Raw genomic sequence first — 23,752 nt, 5'->3', positions numbered from 1 at the left:
TCATAATGAGAAGAACTCATCAAGAGCTTATTCAACCTTTTGAATGACTCTATCACAAAAAGAAAGAGGTCAACATCATCCCCAGTGGAAAGTTCATAATGAGAAGAACTCATTTGAAAGAAAGAGAAGAATTTATTCAATATCTCCAATATCTCCATATGATCAAGTGAAGCCAAATGGATAAAAAAATTTATTATCTTTTCATCTTTGCCCTATTCTTGTTAACACAAATGAGCAAAGAGGGCAGCTGAAGATACTAATTTTTTACCCATATTAATTTATTTTATTTATAAATATATTATTATTTTATTAAATATTATCTTATAATAATTACTAATATTATTATTATTACTAATATTATTAATAAAAATTACAAGCCCGTCAACCAGCCCAAACCAAACTGAAACCCAAAACATTTAGGGTTTCAGTTAGGGTTTCCTAACCCTAATCCCTAGCCGCCTCTACCCAGCCGCCTCAGATTGACCGTTGGATCTGGCATGATCCAACGGTCCAAGAACCTCCAGATGGAAACCCTAGGTATGATACCCTAGGGCCACGCGCCCCGCCGCTGCTGTTCTTGCCGTCTTCACCGCGCCCGTCCCAACCGAGGCACCAGAAGATCGGCCGTAGCCGCACACGTATTTCCCAAATGGTGAGTCCCACTGGAAGTCCGTGACTCACCGAACTCTATCCTTCGGACCGGTCCGAGATGAGCACGGTGATGGCTATAAAGCCATCACCCAACCTGCAAAAAAACCAAACGAGACAGAGACAAAGAGACAGAAAATACACGGAGAGGAGATAAAAACAGAAACATGATAAAAAAAAACTACTACCAACGATCTCAGCAGCAAAGAAACAGAAAAAAAGAAAAAGAAGAGAGAAACTATCGAGGAAGCCCTGACCACCGGATCTCACCAAAACCTTCGAAAAACCGAAGGTACTTTTGTAGATTTGCTCCGATTAGGAGCTTTTTAAGGAAAAAGAACACCGGAAACGCCCTTAGGACGTTCCGATCTATTTAACGTTGTAAAAAATAAATTTTCCTGCCACGGATGCGGTGGCCGGCGGTGATGGTCACGGCGGCAGACGGTTGCCGTCCGGTGACCGGCTTCCCTCCGATGAGGGAAGCTAGAGAGAGGCCAGAGAGAATTCGGCTCTCTCTCTGCTTGAGAGAGAAAAAAAAATTTGAAATGAAGGCTGGCCCTTCGGGCCAGCCGTTTTGGACATTATATAGTCCTTCCCGAACGACGTCGTTTCGGGAAGGACTATGCGTGTAATTAGATAATAGTTAAACCCCGTCCGAAGCCATTCCAACTTGTAAACTTTACATTCTAGTCACTAAATCGAATTCATAATACTTTTAATTGATCTCGAAATTTTAATTTTATTTATTTTAGTCCTTTTTGTTAAAATAATATATTTAGGATAAATAACAGAATTAATCCCTTAATTTAATAATATTTTAATCCCTAGTTTATATTTTTAATTTATTTTATTCTAATATCCGAATTTTAGATAAGTTATTTTAGTCACTAAAATTATAGAATAAAGAAATAGCATATTTAATCCCTATAATTTTGATTAATTATGAATTAGGTTTTTAATTTTATTTTTACTATAATTTAGTCATTTATTTTAAATGTTTTCATTTATTTTATTGCTTTTAAATATATAGTTCCAATTGTATTTTTATTTTAATTTTACTTATTTATATATTTAAATATTTTTATTATATAGTCATAAATAATAAATAAATATTTATTTATTCAAATAAATTATTTTAATATTTTATTTTTAAATCGAAGAAAAGGACAGTCTTAATACAACTGGATGTCCTATTCTGGTATTTTAAAATTAAATATTATAAAAAAATATTATTTAATTTTATGTAAATTAATCAATATCAAAGAAAAGAGCTGTCTTAAGGCACCTAGAAGTCCTTTTCTGATATTTTTTTTAAATAAATATTTTTTTTAAAGTTGGAAATAATAGGATTATAAATTAAATATATTTTAAATTTTTTAATATTTAATAGAGACATTTATAATTAAAAAGTACCAATTTTGGGCGTTGTAGGGGTGCTAATCCTTCCCTAAACGTAATCGACCACGAATCCCTTTTATTTTAAAAAGAACGAATTTTTGGTTATAACGCAGATCAGTTCATTTTTTAATTGGTGTTTTCTTAAAACTCTTTTAAAAAAAAATAATTTTTAGGTATTCGACCTACCTGACCCAAAAAGGCCGATGGCGACTCCCAAATTATTTTCAAAAACCATTTATTTACATCAATTTTCCCGTCAAGTAAATAAATTTTTCGTGCCCGGATGAAAACCGGTTACGACAGCTATGTAAGTAACAATATTAATAACAATGTCCTTTTTATTTATGTGATTTTGTGATTCGAATCAAAATTTTCTCAAATCTTACCATGGCATGGAGGAGTTGGAAAGATGAGACAGCATTGGAGCTCGTCGATCCGGCGCTGCGAGATGGTTTGACGACCGAGCTGATGAGATGCTTACACGTCGGATTGCTTTGCGTTCAAGCGGATGTAGGAGAGACCGAACATGGCATCGGTTGTTTTGATGCTTACAAGCTACTCTGTCACTCTTCCGGTACCTTCACAGCCTGCATTTTTTATGCACGGCAGCGCTCAATCGGAGATAGAGATGCTATGGTCGGAAGACTTGAATTCCGGGGCTACGGGATCCTGTCAATCGAAAAAGGAAGTCACAGTAGTTTCGGAGAACGGGGTTACCATTACCGAGCTCCATCCAAGATAGCAAAGGAGCTATCTTATTTGTAACCATTTCCAAATAGAGTTTGGCAGCAACAATAAATCATCTGTTCTTCAAATGTGTGTTTTTAAAGATAAATATAATAAGATGGTGAAGACCTAGGAAGCTAAAGCAGCAACTGCACTGGACTAGAGCAACAAAGTATAAGAATAAAATATTAAAGAGCATGTTCATGGTACAATAAGAAATCAAAAATACCCTAAGCTTCAAGGAGCGGTAACCAAGCCATGGCAGATTGGCCACCCACTTAGCTTATCACCCCCAATTCAATTCCTAAACATAATTCTAAACTAAACATTAATTTTAAGAATTGGATTATTAAAATGTACGATTATTTGACACATTATGGAACATATTATTTTAATGTGTCAAATAATCGTATATTTCTTAAATCAAATGTTTTTTTAACTCTTATGAATGTGTGAATGGGATTGAAGGACTTCCCAATTTTCTCATAAAAGAGAGATGATTTCTATTCAATACCTACAATCATGGCTAGAGTGATCATCCAAAATATAATTTATTTTTACCTTCAAATTTTATAAGATCATCTGAGTAGACTTAAATCTCAAGGAGAATTATCTCACAACAAGCTGTCATCAATATAATGCAAGCTATCAATGCAATTATGTTGATGCGGTGAAGAGTTAGAAATAACCTAACAAGTAACTTGAACTTTTCTTCTTTGATCTATCATTAATTTTAAAATTTATTAAATATCATTTTTTTTAAATCCTACTCACAAAACAAAATTAAATTGTTAAAGATATATTTGAAAAACTATGTGATAATTAGATTTAAATATAATTGACTAATCGTTTTAATTCGTGAATTGAATGAACGTAACTACATAATTAATTACCTTCAATTTTATTGACTATTGTTGCTGTTTTGTTTCTATTACTCCCACTAGGTACAGCTTCTTAGATAAGATGGCAAAGATGTTTATTTTTTCTTGTTATTCTTATTAATAGTTTCATTATCGATTACTTAAATAGTAAAAGATTAGAGAATGATTTTAAATATTACTATTTTTATAATAATGAATATTATTAATAATTAGGATATAATTTCCGTCACTAAAAAATTAAAACTCTTTAAACAGGGGATGTTAATGTTAACCCTGGTAGAGAATCCAGAGATAGATCATCCCTTTCTTGATTAGTTAACCACATACTGAACAAGGAAACCATGGTTTGCACAGTCATGTGTCAGAAGCCGAACCAAGTCACGGTGAAACCCCATCCGACATGTCCATATGTCAAAGTGCAATTGGTTAAGACCACATCCGACTTATCCGAAATAGAAAATTGCAGATAAGGTGTCACAAACCACAGCCAATCTACATCACAGAAAGAAAAAATCACGACTCCAATTCAACACCCCCAAATAACCCGAGGCCAGAACAAACATTTTCTACATTTGGCTCATTCAGATTGAAAAAAAAAAAAGAAGAGAAAGAACACCTTGGTTGCGGAGATGGCACAGGCAATGGCATCTATGGCTGGTTTTCGTGGCTCTTCACAGGCTGTCCTGGACGGCAGCCTCCAAATCAGTGGCCAAACCCGCTTGAACATTGTCAGCAACAACGGAGCGGCTGTGAGTAGGTCTGGTTTCACTGTCAGAGCCCATCAAGCACCGGCTGACCCTGAGACCGGACGCAGAGCCATACTGGGTCTTGTTGCTGCTGGTTTGGCCACTGGCTCCGTTGTTCAAGCTGTTCTTGCCGATGCAAGAAGCATCAAGGTTGGCGGACCTCCCCCACCCTCGGGTGGATTGCGTAAGTCGTCGATTCTTTACTATTGATAGATTTCATGCATTTTGGAACTCGGTAATTTGATGACCAAATCAAAATGTTGGTAGCTGGAACTCTGAACTCGGATGAGCCAAGAGACCTTGATCTGCCATACAAAAACAGGTTCTTCCTCCAACCACTTACTCCGGCTCAGGCAGCACAGAGAGCAAAGGAGTCAGCCAAGGACATTGTGGGTGTCAAGAGCTTGATTGACAAAAAAGCCTGGCCTTATGTCATGAATGATCTCCGTCTCAAGGCCGAGTATCTCCGCTATGACCTCAACACTGTCATTGATTCCAAGCCCAAAGATGAGAAGAAAACTCTCAAGGACCTTACTAAGAAGCTCTTCAATACCATTGACGATGTAAGTTTCAAAGTTCTTCCTTTGGGTTTTGCTGCATAATTGTTTGCCTCAATTGATATGGTAAACCATCATGTATTTCTGATGTGGAACTTTCTTATTCCTAACAGCTTGACCATGCAGCCAAGATCAAGAGCACCCCTGAAGCAGAGAAGTATTATGCTCAGACTGTATCTAGTTTGAACGATCTTCTTGCCAAGCTTGGCTAAGAGAATTGGTTAATCGAATTTTGATGTAAAACCTTGTTCATCGTCCTCAGAAACACTTTCATTTCTATGCTATCCAAAGGGAATCTTTTGTCTATTTACAAAATTGAAACTTGATTGTTTGTTTGTTTAAGCACGTTCAGGTCACTGTCAGCTCAATTGAAAGACCTTAGTTTCAGGTAAAAAGAGGGAAAAGTTAATAAGAGTATGATCCAAGTTTTATTTGTAAACAAGCCATCATTCATCTACTCATCAGTTCATAGGCACAGGAGAAGAACCCCCGAGTATCACTCAAGTAACACTAACTACGGGCAGGACTAACGTTGTTTTCCAGTTTCTCCAGTTTCATATTGAGATTGCACAGATGAAAGACAGAGAGAACAGAGAGAACGGATGCAAATCATACAATTCATTTGACGGTAAAAAAGAACTACTACAAAATACCAACAGCACTACAAAGATGATTATCATCAAAGTTTCGGTTTCAAATTCAATTCATCGTGTAACTTAAAGGTTCGATACCAAAAGCTAGAGGTTATAGCAGATGATAAATAAGAAGACAAAGTAAATCATTGAAAACTTAATCACTGATAAGAAAACAGATCAATATCATCTCCACCTCTAACTCGATAGTAGTTCCGACTGCAGGTGGTAAAAAAACTATATGCTTTATATTCAATTAAATAAAAAGATCAAACAAAATAGCATTGGTAAAACCTGGCACTACTCTGCCGGCATGGCTTATAACGACGTAAGTATTTTCCTTGGCAAGTTTCACGAGTTCCTCTGCATCTTCTATTTTGGAGGCTTCGACCAAGTCATCCACCACTTGCTGCAATAATGCAACATCAACCAATTTTTTCCTACCAAAAATCTCCTTGCACAGCTCAATGGCAAAACTCAAATCACCCTTCTCACAAACGAAGGGGACTAATATTATAAAAGTAAGCTTATCCGGAGCGCAGTCATTCTTTCCGATTTGACTATACCACTCTTTAGCTTCTTCTAATTTTCCCTCGTTAACAAACCCTCTAATCATATAAGTGAAGGTAAACACATCAAGTTCGACTCCTTTACTCCTCATTTCTTCAACCAAGTTAATTGCCTCTTTCATTCTCTTTGCACTTTGCAAACCCAAGCAACTTAGAATTATAACTCCTAATATCAGGCTCCACATTTTTCTCCACCATTTTAACCCACATCTTCTCCCCATCACCAAGCTTACCATTCTTAAAGAAATTATCAAGCATTAATCTAGCAGAATCTAAAGAACCCATCTCACAAAAAGCCTTAATAACTGTATTATAAACCGAATCTGGCTCTATCGACAACTTGGCGGCAAATCCTTGAAAAACCGGTCAACGTCATCAAACTTTTTGGCATTCACGCAAGCTCCCATAAGAGCATTGAAAGACAACAACCCTCTCTTCGGCATTTCATCAAACACCTTGTAAGCATGCTCAAACATGCCTGCTTTTCCATACAAATGAATTAGTCTAGAAGCAAAGCCTTCTTTGGACATGTCATCGTATTTCTTTTGAACTTCTAGGATCTCTTCCATCCATCGGAAGCGTCCAGCTGAAGCAAGGCGGCGAACAATATCTTCACAGATGCCGTTTCGTCTGCGAAAGCGACTGTATTCGCAAGATTTTTTTAATTTTCCAACGAGACGCTTGAGGACGCGTTCATTGTAGAGATCACCGGCGACTTTTCGAACGCTGTCCAGCTGCAGACTTTTCGAACGCTGTCCAGCTGCAGGATTGAGGTTGTAGAAGGAGCGGTGGATGATGCGAGTTAGAGATGACATTTTTCGGGGGTTAATGAAGCCAGTCAGCCTACAAATACTCACAATAACCCTACGACTGGCACACTCATTAAATATCACTATAAATAACCCAACCAAAATTGGAAAAGGAACTTGATCCTCACTATTTTTATAGTGTCGTCTTCTTCATGATCAAATCTCTTCAATACAAAACATTGATCAACTATCGTTTTCTCACCGATCATGACTCCTCGTTCAATCAGAATGAATAATCGGTTAACGATGCACGAGACCATCTTTATCATCAACAGTTGCGAACATATAAATAGGTACGCCGGATTCCATCTCAACTCAAAATTTTATTACACTAAAACCAGTTGATCAACATTAAAAGTCCCATACAAATGGGAAAATTTCCAAGTTTTCAAACCCACAACAAGCCAACTCTATTAAAAATATGCTGGTAGTCAAGATGGCTTCCAAGCTTCCTTTTTATGTATATATACACATATACGGTGGACCGTGTAATGGCAGTTGTTTGCTATATTTAAGTCGCAATATAAGGCTAAGCAGACACATACCTAATCCTTGTTCCAAAGGCACCCAATGTTAAAGATTTCTAAATTATTTAAACTGCATTTCCCTCGAACTTCTCTCATGTTGTTAGATTGTAATAAAAGATCGTAGTTAGGTAAGGATTGTTGATATTTTTTAAAAATTTTAATTATTACGAACATAGATTGATAATGAATCACGGATTTAGATGAAATAATAAAAATATATTATATGAATCAGTATTAAAATTTGTAACCAAAGTATATCTTTATTTACGGAGTATAACTGATTAGGGTAAACTACATGTTTAATACTTTAATTATTATTCTTGTTTCGTTTTGATCTCCTAATTTTTTTTAAATCTATATAATCTTATGTTTGGTTGCATTCTGGTCACCCACAATAAAAAAATTAACAAAACGGTTGATGTGGTATTTTTAATTTTTTCAATTATGACATATCAGCATCACTATTAATTTTTTGACAACGGATGATTAAAATAAAATCAAAACTAAAGATTATGTATGATTTTAAAAAATAATCGAATGACCAAAATAAGTGATGGTTAGGGTGCTAAACGTGTAGTTTACACAAAAATTAATCATTGAATTCGCTTAGGTAAAAATAGATCAATAAACCCCAAAATTTTATCACTTTCATCTTCAAATTTCCATCTTTGCATACACACATCTCTACAAATACTAGGGGTGTGCAAAATAACCCGATCCGACCTATCTAATCCGTTGATCCGATCCGAAAATTCGGATAACCGATCCGATTTTCAATTTTCGGATAATTCGGATCGGGTATCCAATTTTTTTTTTTTTTTTGAATTTTCGGATCGAATACGGATCGATCAAAATTCAATTTCGGATTATCCGAAAACCCGAAAAAAAAATTGGGCTATATTATTAGCCCAGAGCTATTTGGGCTATTATCTTGTTCTGTCATTTCCTTTTTTTGCTTCTAGAGATGACAAGGCTGTTGTTTGGAAGAAACCCATAAATCATTCAAGTTTTATAGGGACATCCTTCGACTCATTTTGTCCTAATTCCTACCTGCTTCGTTTGCTGCGGTCTTCAAGGATCAAATACTAGCGCTACCCAAAAATGACATGTTATTCCCGATTAGACCATGTCCTTGAAAAACTTAAATAAATTTATGATACGTAATATCAATAAAATTATCTGCGGAAATGCTTTCATATTCTCTGCCTGATGGTTCTGTTCGTTGCAAGTTCCAATAATTTAGACTCGTAATTATATTATACAACCTATGTTATATGGACTTTCCACAAATGTAAAGCATTGATATGTTCACAGAAGAAGCAAAAAGAGTTACAAAAGAAGATCCTGAAACATTCAGCTTACTTTTTTATCACACCAGTCATCAAATGTTCTCATAATCCCACGAAAAGCCAGATATTCCATAACAATTGCCACGAAAATCTCCATTCTACCATGCAACAAAGAATACACCAATTGTATCAAGCTAGAATTGCTAATGATGCCACATGATTCGTCAACGGAACAGTGGAATACTATTCGATTAATTCACTGAATATAACTCTACCAAGATTTATAATGGTGCCATCGTATTTCGTAGGACACATGAGATTGGTGCATTAGGGCATGAGAAGTGCGTATATCTTGGAATATATATAGCGTTCTTTACATTCATCAATCTTGGAATTAGTATTAATTTCTGTTAATTTTTATGAACAACTAAAAAAAGACGAGGGCATTAACATTGGTAGAAATAAAAATATTAATTTAAAATGGTAATATTACATATTTAATCAAATATATTCGTTTGGGAATAAGATCATATCCCGTAACAAGTAATAGTAAAGTACCCTGTTAATTATCTGATTTAATTTCAAGTGTTTGGGTGGATAAGATAAATAAAAAAATTAGAAAAAATGAGATTTTTTTTGTTCTAACAAAAATCGGATTCGGATCCGATATTTGGATATCCGATCCGAAATTTCGGATCGAATGTTCGATATCCGATTTTTTCGGATCGGATACGGATCATTACTTAGATATCCGAAATTTTCGGATCCGAAAATTCAGATCGGATAATATCCGATATCCGATAATGACACCCGTAACAAATACCATGAAAGAAAAAGGCAAAAAGAAGGGAAACAAAATCTCTCTTCAAATGAAGCAATGAAAATGAATCAACTCTTCACCTCTGGACTTGAAATCCCATGGCCATCTTCCTCCCAAGATTTTCTGCCACAACTTCTGAATTCAATAAACATAATCAAAACACAATCCTAATAAAAAAACATACTAAATCTTCAAAGATCTCTAAAGTTATTTCCTGACAAATCCAAATCAATAACCAGTTACCTTGATGCTTGCAAACAGGAGGATCTTCAAAGAGAGAAAGCGACAGTTGCTAATGCAACACCGATATCGAACAAAATAGCCCAGAAGAAGGATCCTTAACACGAATACCTTTAACATTAAACCACACGAACAGCTCTTCCTGGGGACAGTCCTTCCACTCCAACGAGTCCACCGTAGCTAAGGTTAGCGTCACCCACGGTCAAAGTGCACCCTGCCATCGAACTTAGCCATGCACGGAGTTTCCAGGTGACTTCGAGGCGACCATTTGAAGCGTCGAATTTGTAGGATTTAACGTTGTCTGGAAAAAGACCACAGGCAAGCCTTGTCTATGAAGGAGATCGTGTATAGAAGAGGTGGCTAAGAAACGAGGAAGAAGAAGAAGCAGGGTCAAAGCTGTGGGTGTCAGAGTTTTCATTCATTGAGACTTGTAAAACGGAGACAAACTTAGGGAGATCTGAACGTTTTTTTTTTTGGTAACGGGTTTAAGGTTTTAGTTTAAGGTTTTTTTTCTAGGGCTAGACCTAGTAAGAGTGCTGTATTCAAATTCTATGAAATGGAGGCCAGGAAGAAATGTCCCACTTCTAGCCTGGCAAATTTTAATTCACATTGTTAGTAAAAAAAAATTCATATTGACATAGTTATCCTTTAACTTCTTTTTAACTATCAATTTTGAAAGAGCATAATGACAAAACTCTTCAAGGTAATTTTGTCCTACATTCTTTTTTAAGCATTTTAGTTTATAATATTTCAATTTTTAGTTAAAATAGATCATATTGGTTGGAACTCGTTAGTTGAATAAACGATCAACACAAGTTATTAACATGATATTTTCATATATATTTAATTGATGAATGTGATATGTGAACCCCATGATAACATGGTATATGTCACGACATCTAAAGTGGTGATGCGGTATGTGCCACATCATTCAAAGTGATGACGTGACACATTTTATAGTACTAAAATGATGACACGATGTGTGTTACGTTAACGTCAAACATATTTGAAAATGTCATGTTAATAATATGTGCTGATAGTTAGTCCAATAACGATTTTCCATCCATCGCGAGCTATTTTGATCAAAAATTAAAAGTGTAAGGCTAAAATGCTCCAAAAATAATATGGGATACAATAACCATTGTGAAAACGTTGAAGGCTTATTTCTTTATCCTTTTGAAATCGTTATAGATTTGAATATAATATTTAATAATTAATCATGTTGTAACACGTTATATCTAATGATGTTATGATTTTAACCCTTCAATATCATATCAACATCCTACTGTTTGGAAAAATGCCAAATAAACTCACGTATTAATTTTTTTTTTCAAATTCAAGTATTAAATTGAAACCAAACAAAGTTCATATATTAATTTAAGAAAGATTTTCAAATTGAGATACCAAATTGTATAATAAGTCTTTTTTATGAAAGAAAATATTTTGAGGGACTATTTTGGTAATGTAGAACATTGAACAAACGATGTCATCAAGGGCGGCCAATAATGATAAGAGACAGACATCAACTTCATAGTTATCATGACCTTAGACGAGAAATTGGGAAGAGGAGGAGAGGAATTAGGGATTACATATATGAAAAATGGGAAATTGAAAAATGAATTGGGAATTCGAGAGTTACCTGTTAATGAGGTAGATGAGGAGGCTGATAATTGGGTTAAACGGCAGATGGGCACGGCAGTTGGGCTGAAGATGATAACTGGGCTGGAAGGCAATTAGCAGATCAGACAAGAAGTGCCATAGCTGGATGCTGAGGTAGACCAGGCGGTTATGCTGTTAGGAAATTATACAGTTGTCAATAAATAATTGAACCATATGATGAATATATATGAAATGTACCAAAACAATGGAATTATGAATGAAAATATACATAATTTCCTTTCTGAAATATGCAATTCTTCTATTTTCCTTAAACCTTTTCTCGTCATTTTCAGGGAAAACCTGACAATTGGTAATCAGAGCCAGGATTAGTGATCCCAAGATTTTTTTTAGCTGAGTAAGACAAAGAAAATGAAGAACAGTGGAACCATAGAGACACCAGAACAATCAGTGGAAGCTGGGAATGAAGAGACCTTACCATCTTGGTAGGCTGGTCAGAAAAGTGAGCTGGAAGCAATGACACAAACACTGGAAACTGGAGTGATTGAGAATAGAGGATATTTGCATAGAATATTGTAGATGGTGAACCAGGCAACTGAGGAAAAGGATTCACCTTTATCTGATAAAGGTCGATTGCAAGCAGTTGAAGATCAAACAAAAAAAAGGAAGTAAGCAGCCATGCTTAATAACAGTTCTTAATGAGCATGAGAAATATACTTTCAAGAATGATGAACCTGGAATATTATCATCTAGACTTGCTTTTATTCCTCAAAAGTGTGAAAGTCCACTTAATGATATTATGGATGTTCAAAAGTTGAAAATAGAAGGAAATACAGTGGACTTAGGGGAGTCATCTGTTGGTGGAGAGGGTCAGTCAAATTATGTTTTCAGGCCAAAAATAGAAATTCAGATGTTTGATGGAACAAACCCAAGAGGCTGGGTAAGGAAATGTCAGAAATATTTTTCCATCTTTAAAGTACCTGAATACCAGAAAGTAGAATTAGCTACAATGTACTTAATTGGAAAAGCTGAGACTTGGTTTGATGGATATATAGCTCAGAAGCATAAGGTGAACTGACATGAGTTTGCAGCAATATATGTCATAGATTTGGTGATCAGAATTGTAATGACATTGTGGAGGAGTTTAACAAGCTGATTCAAAAGAACTCTGTAGAAGATTATCATGAGAAGTTTGAGGAGCTGAGATCTTATATGTTGTAGTACATCCCATTCTTGGAGGAAGGGTATTTTGTTTCTAGTTTTTTGAGTGGGTTGAAAGAAGAAATTAAGCACAGAGTGAAGGTTCATAATCCAAAAATTCTGGCTGCTGCTTTCAGACTAGCAAAATTGGTTGAGTTGACTTGGGAGGTGGAAAGTAGGAAGTTGAGGTTTCAACCTAGAATGACACATACAGGACATAGTTCCATCTACAAATCTCCTAACCCTACTCTGAATTAACCTCAAAGAGGAGTTGCCCAGAATACTAATCAGAGTAGACAGTTTTTGGTGGAATACAGAAGAACACATGGACTGTGCTATAAATGTGCTGAGAAATTCAGTCCAGGACACCAATGTAAAGTTAAGCAGCTGAATTATATGGAGGAGATATAAGATACATGAGAGTTTGTGAACGTGGAAACAGAAGACAGTGAGGCTAAAGTAGCAGAATCTATGGAATGTGAACTTGAAATCTCTATTAATGCTATACCAGGACAGGCAGGTCATAACACTTTAAGAATTCAAGGTCATATATCAGGAAAACCTTTGAACATTTTGATAGATAGTGGTAGTACTCATAACTTTATAACTGGTCAGTGGTCTAAATAAGGAGTGGAATCAGAGCAGACTCATCCTTTAACCATTATAGTTGCTAATGGAGAAAAATTGTATAGTTCAACTATAAGTAAAAAATTAAGATGTGGAATGCAAGGTTCTCAGTTTAAACATGATTTCAGAGTTTTAGCTCTGGAAGGTAGTGATATGATATTAGGGGTAGATTGACTGATAAAATATAGTCCATTATAAATGGATTTTAATAATATGACCTTGAGCTTTCAAAAGGATGGGAAAGATGTTATTTTGAAAGGAGGGCCGAGTTCAACTACTGTTAGATTGATATAAAATAGTAAACTGCAGAAATTGATGGAAAAATTAATGATATCACAGGAGAAATCTTTATGTTAAGTGGGGAGGTTAGTTGTAATAAAGTACCTGCTAAATTACAAGGGTTACTGAAAGAATACTCAGTTGTTTTGAAGAACCAAGAGGAATGCCACCCCAAAGGGAACATGACCATTTAATCATATTAAAAGAGGGTGCTGAAGCAGTAAACATCAGACCTTATAGAATGCCCTACCATCAGAAGTCAAAGATTGAAAAACAAGTTAAAGAAATAGTATCTTCTTCTATAATTCAGACAAGTAAAAGTCCATTTGCCTCACCTTGTCTGTTAGTTAAGAAGAAAGATGGAAGTTAGAGGATGTGTATAGATTACAGGTAGTTGAATGCCTTAACTATAAAAAATAAGTTCCCTATTCCTGTGGTGGAGGATTTATTGGATGAGTTGAGTGGGGCAACTTATTTTTCTAAACTGGATTTGAGGTCAGGGTACTGGAAGATTAGAATTACTCCTGAATACATTCCTAAGACAACCTTTAGGACTCATCATGGTCATTTTGAGTTCAAAGTTATACCTTTTGGATTGACAAATGCTCCAACAACCTTTCAGGCTTTAATGAACAAAGTATTTGAGGCCTATTTAAGAAAGTTTGTATTGGTTTTTTTTATGATATACTTGTTTACAGTATTGATTTGGAAAGTCATACCAGCCATCTCAGAACTATTTTGGAAGTTTTAAGGCAGAATCATTTGTTTGCAAAAAGAACCAAGTGTTTCTTTGGTCAAAGGGAAGTGGAGTATTTAGGCTACATTATATCTAGCCAAATAGTAGCTACTGATCCAACAAAGATTCAGGCAATGCAACAATGGAAATTGCCAAAAAAATTAAAATCTTTAAGAGGATTCCTGGGCTTGACATGATATTATAGGAGATTTATTAAAGGGTATGGTGAGATTGCTAAACCTTTGACCACTATGCTAAAAAAGGATCAGTTTCAGTGGACAGAAGAAAGGAAAGATGCCTTTGAAATACTTAAGACTGCAATGTGTCAGGCACCTGTTTTAGCATTGCCTAATTTCACTAAAGGTTTTTGTTTGGAAACAGATGCAAGCTCTAAGGGAATTGGAGCAGTTTTATCTCAAGAAGGCAGACCAGTGGCCTATCTCAGCAAGGCCTTAGGACCTAAGCAACTAGATCTGTCCATTTATGAGAAGGAGTATTTGACCATACTAATGGTCATTTCTAAGTGGAGGCATTACTTGGAAGGGGGTCCTTCATTATTAAAACAGATCATGAGGCTTTAAAGTATTTGTTAGAACAGAAGTTAACTACTTCTATACAGAAGAAAGGGCTCACAAAGTTGTTGAGACTGGATTATGTTATTCAATATAGGAAAGACAGACATAATTTGGCAGCAGATGCCTTATCTAGAAGAGATGAGAATAAGGTGGAATTTCAACAATTAACATCTACTGTTATTATTCCAACTTGGGTCCAAGAGGCTGAGCAGAGCTATCAAAATGATTTAGTGGCTACAGAAATGATTACTCAGTTAGTTGTCTCTGTTCCAGACGCAATAGAATAGACTTATTCTAAAGGGGTTTTAAGGAACAGGTAAGGTTTACATTGGGCAGATTGGTTCCTTAAGAAAGAAGATCATAGAAACTCTAGATGATTCACCCCAAGGTGGACATTCAGGAATCCAAGCTACTTACCATAGAGTGAAGTCCTATTTTTACTAGAAAGGAATGAAGAGGATGATTAAGGATTATGTGCAGCAGTGTGACATTTGTCAAAGAATTAAGGATGAACATGTTTTGAAACCATATTTACTTCAACCACTTCATATTCCACAACAAGCTTGGGAATTTGTCACTATGGATTTTATTAAAGGACTTCCAACCTCTAACAGGTATAATTGCATATTGGTTATCATTGAAAAATTTACTAAATATGCACATTTTATACCCCTGGTATACCCATTTACTGCAACAGAGGTAGCTAAAGTTTATTTGGACCAAGTGTACAAACTACATGGGCAGCCAAAATAACTTTATCTAACAGGGATAAGATTTTTACAAGTCTTTTCTGGACATAATTACTTAAGCTATAGGGAACTAATACTATCTTCACTACAGCCTACCATCCAGAAACCGATGGTCAGATAGAAAGATTAAACCAATGTTTGGAGCAATATTTGAGGGGGATGTGTTTTATAAAACCTACAAGTTGGAGTAAATGGCTATCCCAGGCAGAATGGTGGTATAATACCAGCTTCCACACAGCTTTGGGAACAACTCCATTCACTGCTCCTACTATGACTTGATAAACAGACTCAAGGGTAGCAGATGTACAAAAATTATTACAGGAGAGAGATAATATGAATACAATACTATGAGCAGCTTGACAAAGCACAACAACGCATGAAGCATTATACAGACAAAAACGTAGTGACAGAGTATTACAAGTGGAGGATGAAGTTTACCTTAAACTTCAACCATATAAGCAGTCATCTGTGGCACTGAGGAAGAATCTGAAGCTCTCAACCAGGTATTATGGACCCTACAAGGTTATAGAAAAAATTGGATTAGTGGCTTATAAATTTCAATTGCCTGAAAATTCGAAAATATACCATGTTTTCCATATTATCCTTTTGAAAAAGAAAATTGGACATGAAGTAGTTACCTCTAGAGATCCACCAGAGGTCAATACTGAGGGTCAACTGCGTGTCTGTCCTCTCATGGTATTAGACAAACGCATAGTGAGAAGAAACAAAACGGCAGTCACTCAGTTATTAATTCAGTGGGTGAACTTTGGACCGGAGAACGCTACCTGAGAGGATTTCAATGTGCTTTAGTCGTAATTTCCTGATTTCGATCCTTGGGGACAAGCATCGACTGCAGAAGGGGGTATTGTCATGACCTTAGATGAGAAATTGGGAAGAGGAGGAGAGGAATTAGGGATTACATATATGAAAAATGAGAAATTGAAAAATGAATTGGGAATTCGAGAGTTACCTATTAATGGGGTAGATGAGGAGGCTGATAATTGGGTTAAACGGCAGTTGGGCTGAAGATGGTAACTGGGCTAGAAGGCAATTAGCAGATCAGACAAGAAGGGCCATAACTGGATGTTGAGGTGGATCAGGCGGTTATGCTGTTAGTAAATTATACAACTGTCAATAAATAATTGAACCATATGATGAATATATATGAAATGTACCAGAACAATAGAATTATGAATGAAAATATACAGAATTCCCATTCTAAAATCTACAATTCTTCTCTTTTCCTTAAACCTTTTCTCGCCATTTTCAGGGAAAACCTGACAATAGCCTAATGGCCAGCGTGAAAATTAAGAGGTTTTGAGATTGACAGGCATCGGTGCCGGTTTGGTCAGCCGTGTCCTGCTCTTAATTTTTTAACATCAATTATTTACGTTATCTTAATTACGTGCCCTAGTTTTAAAACATGAAAGAGGGTGTGTTGATATACCTAACCTAACAGGTGATAATGTTTCTGAATGAATGGGTTTGCCACGTTTTAAATAAACAAAATCATTCGGAGAAACGGCACCAGCAAGAACCACTTTTCCTTCTCCTTACGACTTTTGGCTGCCTCTTTAATGATTTTTAATTTGCCATTGGACTGTCCCCGTCTTGCTTTTCTTTCTTCCCGACACTGTTTTAAATTCAAACTGTTCAAATTTATGTTATGTTTCTTTTTTTCCTTACATGTGTATGGATTTCAGTTTCAATAGGGTAAGATGAAGATAAAGAAAGGCCCAAAAGGCCCTACTCTGTATTATGTTGAGATCTTCTATCGAGTATTTTGTCGGAATCTCCAAAAACGCAAATGTATTAGTATTTTTTTTCAAGATATCTATTGTTGTTTTACTCACAAATGTTGTAATTAAATCGTTGATCAAAATAAAATAAAATATTAATTAAAATAAGAGAAAAATTTAAATTTAATGATGATTTTAGAAAAGAATATTTTGGTGATCAAAATAAAATTGTGGGAATAATTGAGAGAAAATATTTAGTTCACTATTTCTTTATGTCCTTTTTTCTTTCATTAGTAGGTGACGACACTAGCCTTGGTGCTGGTAGCCGTCTCCAATATTTTCTTTTTATTTTTTCGTATGTATTTTTCTTTTAGAATAATTTTTTCTTTATGAAGACACGAATTTCTCTGTTTTCATAGCACGTTTTTTTCTCTGCTTTCATATCACTTTTTCTCTGTCTTTTGACACGTTTTTTATTTTCTTTCTGGGTTAGATTTGACATCACAACGACTGATCAAGATGACACTCATTTGTTATATCATTGATTTTCCCTGGTTTGGATCCTCGAATTGGATTTGGATGCGCAACTTGAGATCATTTATAATTATCTCGTGATGCTTGGCTCTGATTTACGTTTTGTCGGTAGTATTTTAATAGTTTAAATCCTCTATTGTGGTTTGTTTGCTGTAGCAGTCAAATCTGTTTGTATCTACCCGTTGTTCAAGTCTTTCTGGATGAGATATTCATATTTTCCCTGTATCCTGATATGATTTGAGTGACTAGTTTCTTAATGATTTTAGAAGAATATCTCAATTATGTATCTAATTTATGATTTTTATAAAAATTTTATTATAATTTTAAATTTTTCTTATCTATTAATAAAATTAGTTGTTTATATTTTAAAAAAAAGAACTTCAAGGAATAAAACGTCTAAAAAATATTTTAAGAAATAACCTTGATATAAAATATATAATTTAGGGGATAGTGATGTTATCAATTAAGGTCTTGAGTTCAAGCACTAACTATATAGGGATATAAACTTTTATTGTTAATAATTAAAAATATTTAAATAAATATTATCTTGTATTTGACGTACATTTATTAAAAGAAAAAACTAAAGCTACTTAATAGCCTGTAACTCTCCTGTCGATTCGGGCTCGTAATTTTTGGGCCCTTAACTTTCGTGGGAAAATAATAATTATTGGCCTTATCATGAAGTATTATTTCATTATTGCAACTTAGAAATTGCCAAGCACCGAATGCAAAATGTGGCCGAAATACACTCTACTAGCTTCTTAAACATGGGTTAAATCCAAATTATTAATTATTGGGAGGGATTTACAAGTAACTTTTTATTTAATTAAAGGGTTAATTGAGATTAAAATGAATAATTTAATATTTGAAGGGATTAAAAGAAAATTAGACCATTAACCGTATAAAGACCCATAAGGAGGATTACATCTCTTCTTTTGCTTGTTATTTTTTTAATTACAAGGGAAGGAACTTAAAAACTCAAAGCAAACCGCACACCTTCAAGGTTTTGTAGCAGTCTGCGCATCCGATACCAGCAACTCCAACACCTCCTTCGATGGTTCCATCAGCGCATGAGCGTTCAGGCCATTGTTACGTGCTAACCTTGACAATCCATCAGCTATGCAATTACACTCTCGGAGAATGAAATGACATTGCAACTGCCAATCCCGCCTGACTAAATCTTAAACATGAGGAACCATCGGTGAAATACCATCAACCTCAGGTACCCCTGAAGAACAACGATTGTGTTCTTCCTATCTGATTCAATAATAATTTGTCGAAAGTTCATATTCCACACCAAACATAGACCTGAATAAAGACCCCAAAATTCAGCATCAATGACCGAGAAAAAACCAAGAACCTTGACGAAATCGGCTATCCATTCAGCTTGGCTGTCCCGGAGAACATCGCCACAAGTAGCTAAACCCGAAGTAGATTGTCTTGGTCCATCCGTATTCAATTTAATCCAACCATACGGGGGGTTTCGACCACCTAGCTTCCCGATTAACACCTTGTCCATGTATCAATATGCTCTGAAGTTTCTGCCAATAAGCATTGGACATTAAACGACCATGACAAATCTTCCACTAGAGTGCCTTCACTCTCGGCAATTCTCGATATTTTCATATTGTGTCCAAAGGGCGTTCTTGCTATGCCATAATCATAGGAGTACGTTTCCAATAAGAATCGGAAACGGTAAACCTTCTTCGCTGTGTTTCATTCCAACCCACAATGTCTACACCTCCCCCACCAATGGTGGTCGAACGGTTGCTAGTGTGTTGCAAACAAGATCGGATAACCTTCTTTAATTTGATCCCAATCCCAATTGCCCAATTCATTAACCATCATGCAAACCAATTGACCTCTACACGGTAGATCATGTTGATCGGAATAATACTGAATTAAAAGTCCCAAGTTCCCTATTGGAAACTTCAACGAGCTCAACACACCCACTATAGAGGACATATAATATACCATTCACACTACACCAACACTTTTGGTGTTGGTTAGCCTTTCATCTTTTAAATTATTAGTGCACAATAATACTTAGGTGGCAAGGCCGACCATATCATTCAGGCGATATAACCGACCATATATCAATCAGGCGACAAAGTCGACCATATAATATAACTAACACAAGTGCACTAAGAACTTAGAAACAATTAAGGCTTAACCAGGAAACTTAAAAGAAGAGAAAACTTTTATCGATACAAAATAAAATTACAATATTACCCAATTACCTTTACTCTTCTCTACCTCTACAGCTCTCTTTCTCTAGCTCACACTTTTGGCACTCTTTTATCACTTTTTCACTCTTACTATAATGGTAAAACTCAACTCTATTTATAGTTTCTAGTGGCCATTAGATTGTTTACACATGTCAACATCTTAGCCATTTAACATATCTAGATTCTTCTAATAGATAATTCTAAATATAATATTAAATAATACAAATATCTAGATTTTTCATGGATATTTCTACACATCTACCATATCTATATTATTCTAGAATATTCCTAATATATACACACAAAATGACACATATAAATCTTTAGGATTTGCATCGTCTTCTAACATTCTCCAACCATGCATCATACCAGAAATTGATCCGCGACCCATCTCTCAAGGTCCATACAATATTAGAGCGAACCGTATCTCAAACAATCAATATATCTCTCCAGAGCCTAGAACACACTCTATGATTCACACTATCCGGCATCAAAACTTTCATCTTGTACTTAGATCGTAGCACTCGGACCCAGAGTTGATCAGGATTCTGAATCAGAAGAAAAACTAGTTTCATCAAAAACGCTTCACTCTGAATATGTAGCTTCTTTAGCCCAACACATCCCGACCCTTCCGGTTTGCACATATCTTCCCACTTGATCAAGTGTATAGCACTGCTATCTTTTGATCCCCCATATAAATTTTCGAATCAGACCTTCGAGCGCATCACAAATCTTTTTCGGAAGAAAACAAGTCTGCATAGCATATAAGAGAATTGCGGCCAACACACTGTATTCAATAAGATTTTACATCTATTTATAATATTTTATTTATTAATAAAATTATTATTAAATAATCTCAAAAAAATATAATTGTTTTAGAAAAAAAATTAAATCTTAATGATTAAAATTTCGGTTAATATATAACCTTTGGCTGGATTATCAAATGTCACGTTAACATGTATAACTATTCAACATTAGTCCATTGACTTTGCAAGTTCTTTGATCGGATGAGATCAATAATTAAATTTAAATTTAGATTTTAAAAATAATATTAAAGAAAGAAATAATAATAAACTTGAAACCTAGACCATAAAACCAAAATAAAAAGATAAAAAGCAATGTAAAGAGCTTAAACTTTTAGTGGACATGCAAAATTGGTTTACTGTTATTTATTAAATAATTAATAAACGACTGAGAGTATTTAAAATATATATTAAATTATAATTATTATAGATTAATAAAGGGTAAATTATACATATAGTACCTAAATTATTACTTTTATCTCATTTTGGTACTCACACTTTATTTTTTTCAAAATCATATTTAACATCTAGTTTATGTTTGAATTTGATAATGCCGTTAAAAAAATAACATAATTGATGGCGTATTTATTTATTTATTTAATGATGATGTGACATTATCTTACGATATCATATAGTGATAGACCGAGAGGATGGGGGTAATTGTCCTTCACAAATCTCAAATTCTCTTATATTTTGGATTTTTCTGTGCATTTTCTATTGATAATATATTTTGCCTCTTTAAATTTCATAAGTTTGCTTCCCTCTAAAATTTTATAAGTTTGTCCCATAATATAAAATCATGAATCCATCCATGATAACACGTCAACATCACTGTTAAGTTTTTAACAGTGGGTATGAAATTGAAATCTAAACTAAACACACTACAACAAAACTGTTCTACAACGGCGTTTTGAGAGTAAATGCCACTAACTTTAAACATATAGCGGCGTTTACATCCCAAACGCCGCAAAATGGTAACTTTAGCGGCGTTTTCAAAGACAAACGCCGCAACAGAGTTTTACTTTAGCGGTTTTTTTATAAAAACGCCGCAATAGATTCCATCTTTAGTGGCATTTTTAATAAACACCGCAACAGAGTAGTAGTTTAGCGGCGTTTTCAAAGACAAACGCCGCAACAGGCAAAATTTAAAAGTTTTATTCCCGAAAAGAAGATTTAAGCAGAAGCCTGCATTCCCTACCTTCTCATTTATTTTTATTTCCCTTGTCGTATATATGTTACCAAAGTGCTTCAGCTCATTTTTTTTATTCTACGATGAGGTAAAAGAAAAACAACCCCACGACCACCGTAAATCGGCACCGATGACGAGGTAACCTCCAAAGCTCTCCCTTTTTAACGCAAAATAACCCCTAAACCTAGAAGCTCATATACAACCTTTACATCTAAAGGGGTTTTTTAAAAAAGAAAATACCTTCAAATCTCAAGGCTTTGGCTTCGGTCCAAGAGGAACGATGGTGGCTTCGACGAAAGATAGGTCCTTTTTAGGTTTTCTCTCTGATTCGTTTCTATAACCGAATACCCCTTTTCGAACTGATCTCCCTGCTTAAATCTCTCTTCTTAAAATTTTAAAATTTTAAGATCACTTTCTTGGATGTTCACTTCTTTGTTTTGTTTCTCTTTAAATTTAAAATTTTATGAGTTTGCTTCAAAATCTTCAAAGGTGATCTTGCTTTGATACCCGTTTCCCAGCTGTAAGCTTCTATCTTTTTCTTATTTTTTTCCTTTCACTTTTATCTAAATTTGTTTCCCCCCTTTTTAATCAGATGTTAATTTGAATTGGGTGTTTGATTTTTGGTTTATTTGATGGAAAATGAAATCTGGGTTAATTATAGTTTTTGATTATGTGCTTGTTTTTGTTGTTGCGATTCCGATTTATAAAGTAGTTTTCCTGACATGGGTCATCATTAATTTTCCATGTATTAGTTGACTATGTGTTCAATGTTTAGGGTTTTTGGTTATTTAGTTTATGATTGCTTCAATTATATGGAATTTCGTGGACTGTGATGTTGGATTTGTGCTTATCAAAGTTCTTTTAGGGAGGAATGTCATGTGGGTTTGATTTGTCGAAACCGAGTAATATTGAAATATAACCCATCCATGATAGTGATTAGCTTAATCAGATCCTGGCTGCTGCTCAACAGCTTTCCCAACCTGTTCTCATTGACTGGTTCGTTCTATCTTCTTCTAACTCTTTCCTTAACTGGTTTTTTCCAAAGTGAAAATGATGGGTTTTGTTTAATTGTTGATAGGATAGCTGCTTGGTGCTGGAAATACATCTATTTGAAGCCAAAGTTGGAGAAATTGGCAAACTGAATTCCATACCAAGTATATATATTTTCCCTTCCTTTCTCTTCATCAATATGTTTAAATTCTAATACAATATTTCTTTTACTTTATTTGGCTTTAATAAAAGGTTACCCATTAATAGATTTGGCATGAAAGTGGAAATAAAAATAAATATAAAGAAGTAAATGCGAGAAGGGGAAAAGATAGTGTAGATAGATGGATGGATGGATCATGCTACATTTTTAAATTTCCAATCGGCTCCCATATATACAAAAAAGATTTATATTCACCGCTCTAATCTTTGCTTGAGATATAAAAACAAAGGACATTAGATTTTAAGTTTCTTGATATTTGTTTTGTTTGGCTTTAATTTATTTTCCACTACTATTTGATCTTTTCTTCTTTTATGGTAATCGGATGTAATAAAGGTTTTTTCATTCAAAGGCAAATGCTAATTTGCTATATTATTGAAAGCCTTGCAAAATGCTTTTTTCTGAACATAGCTGCTTTCTGGTTTGC

The 23,752-nt window shown here is 34.8% G+C and overlaps 1 protein-coding gene and 2 pseudogenes across 1 annotated transcript; 2 read left to right on the top strand and 1 right to left on the bottom strand.

The window, feature by feature from the left end:
* The window catches only part of LOC120190048, a 29,934-nt pseudogene extending 27,146 nt beyond the window's left edge, over positions 1–2,788 (top strand).
* Positions 2,789–4,160: 1,372 nt separating this feature from the next.
* Positions 4,161–5,295, top strand: LOC120189391 (oxygen-evolving enhancer protein 3-2, chloroplastic-like). Its single transcript, XM_039192683.1, has 4 exons — positions 4,161–4,227; positions 4,271–4,583; positions 4,667–4,962; positions 5,070–5,295. Exons 2-4 carry the CDS (start codon positions 4,283–4,285, stop codon positions 5,166–5,168), a joined length of 696 nt encoding a protein of 231 aa, XP_039048614.1. The 5' UTR covers positions 4,161–4,227; positions 4,271–4,282; the 3' UTR covers positions 5,169–5,295.
* A 549-nt stretch (positions 5,296–5,844) lies between these two features.
* On the bottom strand, positions 5,845–6,972 carry LOC120190038 (annotated as a pseudogene).
* Positions 6,973–23,752: the final 16,780 nt, after the last annotated feature.

Source organism: Hibiscus syriacus, unplaced genomic scaffold (genome assembly GCF_006381635.1).
Source record: "Hibiscus syriacus cultivar Baekdansim isolate YM2019G1 unplaced genomic scaffold, ASM638163v2 tig00004072_pilon, whole genome shotgun sequence".
NCBI lineage: Eukaryota > Viridiplantae > Streptophyta > Magnoliopsida > Malvales > Malvaceae > Hibiscus > Hibiscus syriacus.
This window is presented reverse-complemented; position numbering and strand designations above follow the sequence as displayed.

Coding starts and splice junctions, on each gene's coding strand:
- LOC120189391 (XM_039192683.1), top strand. CDS start 4,283: ATGGCACAGGCAATGGCATCTATGGCTGGTTTTCGTGGCTCTTCACAG. Junction 4,584..4,666: donor CCCACCCTCGGGTGGATTGC/GTAAGTCGTCGA, acceptor AAATGTTGGTAG/CTGGAACTCTGAACTCGGAT. Junction 4,963..5,069: donor TCTTCAATACCATTGACGAT/GTAAGTTTCAAA, acceptor TATTCCTAACAG/CTTGACCATGCAGCCAAGAT.